At 37.5% G+C, this 7,185-nt stretch overlaps 1 protein-coding gene across 1 annotated transcript in view; it reads right to left on the bottom strand.

Moving 5' to 3' along the window:
- Positions 1–327: 327 nt before the first annotated feature.
- The window catches only part of LOC119586789 (thyroid adenoma-associated protein homolog), a 7,699-nt gene continuing 841 nt past the window's right edge, over positions 328–7,185 (bottom strand). Inside the window, exons 3-7 of the mRNA XM_037935509.1 lie at positions 2,583–6,636; positions 2,319–2,472; positions 1,979–2,155; positions 1,740–1,825; positions 328–1,582 (exon numbers count right to left, since the gene is read on the bottom strand). Coding sequence (XP_037791437.1) covers positions 1,070–1,582; positions 1,740–1,825; positions 1,979–2,155; positions 2,319–2,472; positions 2,583–6,636 — 4,984 coding nt within the window. The 3' untranslated portion in view covers positions 328–1,069. The remainder of the gene's footprint in view (positions 1,583–1,739; positions 1,826–1,978; positions 2,156–2,318; positions 2,473–2,582; positions 6,637–7,185) is intronic.

The following is a 7,185-nucleotide window of genomic DNA, read 5'->3' as shown; positions in this document are numbered from 1 at the left end:
ATAATATTCCAAACTCTTGGTCTAATTCTAATGAATTCAAATATTCGCTTTTAATGAAACCAATGACATCGAAGTATTCCTGTGCCCTAATCTTGCCAGGGGCTGAATATTATTTTTAAAAAAACGATGTACTGTTTTATTTAACAATAGTTCTGCTGATGTCAAATTTAAAATGGCAAAGTCATGACAATGAAGTTTGTGTTATGATTGTATCCTCGCTTACTTTTAATTTACTAAATTTTTTTCTGAATTATGCATCACTGTATTATATTTTAATACATTAATTTTTCCAAAGGCATTGAAATTTATCAAAGGAAAATCCATGTGTTTTTTCCAATTTATATCATCATTACAGTGAAGTCAATCTTCATCACAACTCTTCAGAAATATCAAATATCACATCATAATTAATTACAAAAATAAGTTACAATGATAAAATGTCTTCAGCAAAAATATAACAATTAAATACTTTTCTATAAAGATGTTAAACATTATAAGCATGTGTTTACAATTCATTCTCTTTCTACTTTAACAAAAATTACAAGTTCAGATTATCTTGTACTTTATATTTTCCTCTTTCTTATCTCATTTACACGAACATCAGATCTCCACAGTGTAAATGTTTTATAATTCATAAACATATCAGGAAAATGCAATGACACAAAACAACACTGATAATAATCATTTGACATCTAGAATATGTTTTCCTTTTATCAACATCATTAGTTGGTGGACACACAATGTAGAAATAAACGGAAAAAACATCATTTAAATTAATCACGTACATCACTTATTGCACAATGAGCATTATCTAAGACACATTCTATAAAAACTATAATTTTATCCTATTATTTACATTAAAATCATATCTTTTCAGGAAAATACATTAAACTCACATGTGCATACAAAAATAAAACCAGATAATTTCAGATAAGACTGTCAGACACACACACAATACAGTGAACTCTTTTCTTATCAGCTTGTAAATCTTGAAGTTCAAAGTTCTTGTTCCATTCTTGGTATTTACTACTATTTAAAAGCCTTTTCTCTCTTGACCTGCACACTAGTTTTATCTTACAGAAGACAACTCTTCAATAATCTGACAAAGAAAACTATTTTTCAACACACTCTGGTTCAGTCCTTCAACCACTGATTTCACAAGGCTTGATTCCTTATCAATTAAAGGACTGAACCTTGCCCAGATGGCAGACCGGCAGCTCAACCTCATAAGCCAGAGATCTACATGTCTTACACAAAATAATGCTGTATCCTTGAGAGACACGATTTGCTCATATATGTAGAAAATATCATACTCTAATAGAGAGAGTAAATGACTCAGCAAAAGTAATTGATCCTCCTCTTGGCTTATGATTTGCCACACATCTTCAGGTATCTTGTCTTGCCTACCTGTTGGTGCACATAAAAATGGAACAACGTGACTCCTTAGGAAGGTTAAGGTTGAGGCAGAAGCAAATGAATTCAAAGTTAGGGCATCTGAGAGTGCTTTTAAAGCTGCCTGTGAGACGATCATCTTTTCACTGTAGATATTCATCTCTCCTTTGTCAAAGACACGATCATCCTCCTGAAATAAATTAAACAATTCAGCAAGGATCTTGGAATCTGCAATGATAATGACATTTGTCCTTTTTTTAAATTTTCTTCTTTTCTTGAAAATTTTGCAAACCACTAATCTTAAAAAGGCATCATGATATGAAAAGCTTCCCCACTGATAACCTTACCTGTGCCAGTCCAAAACCCTCAGGCAAGTCCTCTTTCAGGGAGAGTTTCACCAACAGTGATGAAGCTTCTGGCCATTTACAAGATGCTGGAATAAAATTATTCTTGAAGTAATATTTCAATAGTTATATTAAGAAGTATAATAAAACATGTACATTACATTCACTTCAGCTTCAAAACTGAGTCTCAACAGCAAAGGTACTTCTATGATTTGAATAATGAATCTTTTCTTTATCCTTACCAATTATTCCACACACTTTTTCCATGACCCTTGTAGGCTGCAGGTAGAATTGTTGTCTTTCTTGATGATGATGCTTCAACAATTCAGACACTCCATATGACACTGTATCGCGAACACAGTCACTGTCATCCTGTAGCTCTGTTGTCATGATCTCATAGACCACCAACCTGATTTTTTCTTTCAAAAGGAAATGGATAAAACAGGTCATAAATCTGTGCTATAGTCAAAGGAACCGAGTTTTTTTTACAAGTTTTACCATATCATAATGCAACAGAAAATCTGAAAACTTATTTTACTAACAATTCAATTCATTTGCCAGAATTACAATCTGTCTCCCTACCTGTTATACAAGGATGTGAAACCAGATGAGGAAGAATATCACACACAGCTTGTGCTGTAGCTTCGCGAGTGTCTGTATCATTTTCACTCAGCGAGAAACTCGAAATCATTTCTAACCACTGATGAATGGCTTTCTCTGTTACAACAGATGTTTCCTGCTGAAAAGATATATAAATAATGGCACAAAGGTACCCCTCATACAAAAATCTTCATTAATAATTTTATATGAAATATTACAGATAGCATGTGTAAAAAACATACTTACCATTGACAATAATATAATCATTACAACAGAACACAGTTGAATCATCCTTGTCATAAGGTCTAAGCAGGTTTCCTCTTTCACACTGGAGATTATGTGATATAACAGCTCCACCAACTGGTCTTGTCCAATCACTTCTTTCCCATGATTTAGGGATGAGAGCTGCTTACTTAGGATGCTGTAGACTAGTGAGAGACACTCTGGATGAACTTCTGTATGGATGCACCTCAGAAGGTGCATGAGAATGGGTGCTTCAAGGCATGTCCTTCCTTCTATGTGCTCCAGGGTAGAATGTCTCACCTCATAGCAACTGTGACTAATCAGCATGTTTATTGTAATGTCATGGTCCTCCTGTAAATTATATGCAGTGGTCAGTACAAACCTTGTTGCCTGTTTCTGACACAATGCTGACCAAGGCATACTTTGTAAGACTAGATCATTTTTCTTTATGATTGCACATGCATCTGAAACAACTTCAAAAACTTCTGGTGAGGATTCTTGTAGTAACTTCCGCTGAGCCAAGAATGTATAAAGTTCAAGAGCAGAAGCACGTGTTACCAGACAAGGGTTCTTTTGACTGGCTGACCATATTACAGTCAATAAACTTTTCATGCTTGGATTGCAGACTGTCTCTTCAAAGTTATTTACCAATTTAAAAAGACATAACAAGCAACCATGGAGAGCATTTTGACTTGACAATGATGCACTGGTAGATATTTGCTCTATCACTCCTTCAAGTTGGTGAGGATTAACCAGGGGAATGAGAGCATGGGAGGCTAGAGCTCGCAACTGTAGCACAGATGATGCCGAACACTGTAATACAGCTGGAGTAAAGGATGCGAGAGAGATGGCAGACATACGACCTTCAAGAGGAGCAGGTGCAAGTCTAGCTAGAAGCAAGAGCACAGGAAACAACGCTGGTACAAGTTTCCCTTCTTTAACACCAGCAGCTCCATTTTCTAGCTCAATCTTCAAGAAATCATACAATTCTGGATATCGCTTGAAGAAAACCTGAGCAGACATGGCATTCTTCCGACTGAGATCATCCTGCGTCCGTTTCACACCTAACATACGAGTAATCAGTGCAGCAAACAAGAGTGCAGCGGAGTTCCTTTCTGCCCATGAGTTGCCCCTGTATCCTTCTATAGCTGCTTTTACACCCTGAGATACATACGGAATGATTAAGTCCCCTAATCTAGTATCCTTATATACTGCTCTGAGAATATTAAATGAGTGAATTCTAGCTTCTGAGCCACTGTAGTGAGTCTCTTCTGCCAATCGTAAGAGAGTGCTCATTGTGGTCTTTAAGCATGAGGCTCCCATCATCTTAGGCTCAGAAGATAACACTGCCTGTACTATAAATGGCACTCCCGCACTACGGCGTGTGGCACACAGACGAGTGTCGCTTTCATCCTGTATTGTAGCTAGCAGATCTTCTAGCCAAGATGCTGGCAACTTCCGTAGTTCTTCCTCTTCACAGCTCCATAATTTTTCACAGACTCTACCAAATCCTACATAGGATTGTTCAAATGCCCCCCTATGCTTGGTCTCAAGCAATTGGGTTATAAAGTACTGTCCAATCATTACTACATCTTCATTTGTTAGTACTGCATCTGCCTTAGGGGACAGAGGCATTTTTTGCACAACATCTCCAAATATAAGAGAAACTTCCTTTACACACCTCCAGGCACAGAGCAATAACATTTGTGCACTCACAGCCTGTGCCTTCACTAATTCCTGTGGTGTTGCTTCTGCTGACAACATAACGTCCTGCTCATTATGGTGGTTTCCTAGGGACTGCTGTAATGTGGCTCTCAGCACTTCAAGACTCTCAGGATTTAGATCCATCGGTAAATGACCTTCAGGAGAGGAATTTCTTACTACAGGAGCCACCAGTTCTGACACCTGGTAACAGAGCTGCAGCACTATCTTTAGAATTTCTTGCCATGTGTGGTGGTGCTTTGTTATATCAGTTTCTGGAATGTCAGACAGCAACATCCTGACACAGAGCAGTAGTCCATACATGGGTCCTGATGAAGCTGCTTTTAGGAGACTTTCCTTAGCAGTTTGAACTTCCTTTTGTAGAAATTGTAAAACAAACATACAAAATAATGCTATAGCATTTTCTGTTGCAGGATTATCTTTTATGTTGGCTTTCACTATGCTTATTGCCACAGGATGGCTAGATAAGTACTTGAACAAATATCCAGCAGTTATAGTGTCTGGAGGTCTACACGTTGAAGCCAAAGTGCATGCTGCTTTGATCAGTGCATGAATTCTCTGAGTGTCTTCAGGATCTTCACATGTCTTAGGTGTGCTTTGTAATAGCATCAGAGCAATGACTTTGTTAGCTTCATAAGAGTCATCAAGGACACTGATGAGTGTGTCAGTATAAACCTTACTCTGGCACAACTTAGTTAACTCTAGGTCATTGTAACAACCACTTAATATTGTCTGAAAGAGCTCTAGCACCTGCAGTGACATAGTTCTCCGCATGCTGTTTGCCCCATTGTAGAGATTTTTCACCATCTGCCAAAACAACTTTGAAGAGAATTCTTGCTGTACTGTGAGGACGTCTTTTTCATGTTCTCTGTCACCTTTCCTCTTGGAAGATTTTGTTAAAGCCATTGTCCCCTCTTTAATTCTAAGGAATAGCTTCTTTGTGCTCTTGAGTAAGTGCTGCCTATAAGAGGGACTCTGAGTTGTGAGATTGTACAAATAATAATCATATATCAACTCTAATTCTTCTTTCTCTGGTAATTCTGTTGACTTTGGACTTTCACACAGCAGGCTGAATGCTGCAGTTCTGACAGATTCATCTGTATGCCAAAGACAAAGTTTGATTGTCTCGTATGGTAAAATAGATTTCCACATTTGTTCTTCACTTTCTTTATTATTTTCCTGACACTTCTTTAACCAATGGGGTGAACATCTACCTATTTTGACACACATGATAAGCAGACACAATTTTTCACTCACAGGATTTTTTGCCAACTCAACAAGTTTTTTCACAGCAACACTGAGAGCTTCAGGGCATGTGAACAACAGTTTCTTGAAAAGTAGCTCATAACCATATGTCTGCATCTCTTTTGAAAACAAGTCAAGGAATACTGAGAGCCACAAATCCTGCCACTCATCCAGCGACACCTCTTTTTGGTGCTGAGTGAAGAGAGCTTCTAAAAGCTCTGCTGAGTGACTGGCAACAGCTGGGTCCCTCAGTTGGTTTAACAGTGTACGAGGAAGTTGAGGATAAGAGAGTAGTAAATTCTGAGCACCAACTACAGGAACCATACAGCTCACTGCACTGAACTTGAATTTCCTGGAGCATAAATCTTCTAGCAATAACTTACAAACACCCAGAAAGTGCTGTCCACTCACTTCAACAGAGAGACTCTGTTGTATCTTCATGTAATTAACAAAACTGTCCTTAGTCGCATTCTTGACACTGTCCAAGAAATGATCCCATGCTAGCCACATATACTCAAGGAGGCGGACCATGAGGGTGGAGCTTGGGTCCAAAACAATTCTTAACCTTTCTAATTCACCTGGAGATCGGAATGCTTCCAGTGTCCGTAAAGTCCATTGGTGGACAACTCTGATCACACTAATAGCAATGTTTCCATCACTGGACTGCATGCCAGGTTTTAATATTGCCTGTAAAACATCTGTACCTAAGCAAATGCCACAGTCCTGCTGGGCATATAAATCTCTTCCTTGTGAGATAGACAAAATGCCATTAAGAAGGGCTAATTGGGTTAAAGTTGGGAGCTCAGATTGTTCTTCATCAAAACGGTAACTCTGTAGTACCTGTTGGAGATTTCCCTTATGCAGAGTCTTTGTAATGGTTGCCACCAACTGTCCACAATTAGTTCTTAGGTCCAGTGGGCAGGAAGGATGCTGAATCACCTCAAATACTGCATCTTTCAGCGAGAGAAGCTCTTGAGGCATATCATTAGCATCATTGTTAAAGTGCTGTTGTACATACATGGTACTACTCTTCACTAGCTGTTGCAGATGTTGTAGAACTGTGCTGGCTTCAGCAGCTGATGATGCTACTCTGAAAGATCATATATTTAATCATATATCTGAGCAATTCTTTAATATGTATTACTGAATTAATTCTGAAAATCATATACAGAATTGTGAATTTCCCTTGGTTTAAATATCTGATAACTGAACTCATAAAAAAAATCAAACTCTAACTCAAAAAGTCAGAAAAAAATTGTTCAATGATTGTTGCTGACATTTGGGAAGTTTTATATGATTTGTTGCAAAAAGAGTGTGAACAAAAATCTACTGTATAATGATTTTAACATGTAATAATAAAACCAATTTTGGAAATTACATACACCAAATACTATTAAAGAGTAGCTAATTCATTTCAATAAACCTCAAACTCTGGTTGTAAATACTTCACCTATCAGACAAGTATGGTTGTTCTTTTACAATCTTACATCACAAGTCCATAATGTGAAAAAAAGACTAATTATGATATGAAAAGCACAATTAACTCATTTTATACAGTGACACCAGTTTCGGCATCCTGAAGCACCAGTGGAATATAATGTGACACCACCGTTGGTGTCATAATTTCATTTTATTTTAG

The sequence above is a fragment of the Penaeus monodon genome, chromosome 22, assembly GCF_015228065.2.
Source record: "Penaeus monodon isolate SGIC_2016 chromosome 22, NSTDA_Pmon_1, whole genome shotgun sequence".
Lineage (NCBI taxonomy): Eukaryota > Metazoa > Arthropoda > Malacostraca > Decapoda > Penaeidae > Penaeus > Penaeus monodon.
Note: the sequence above shows the minus strand (reverse complement) of the source record. Positions and strands in the feature narration are given on the sequence as shown.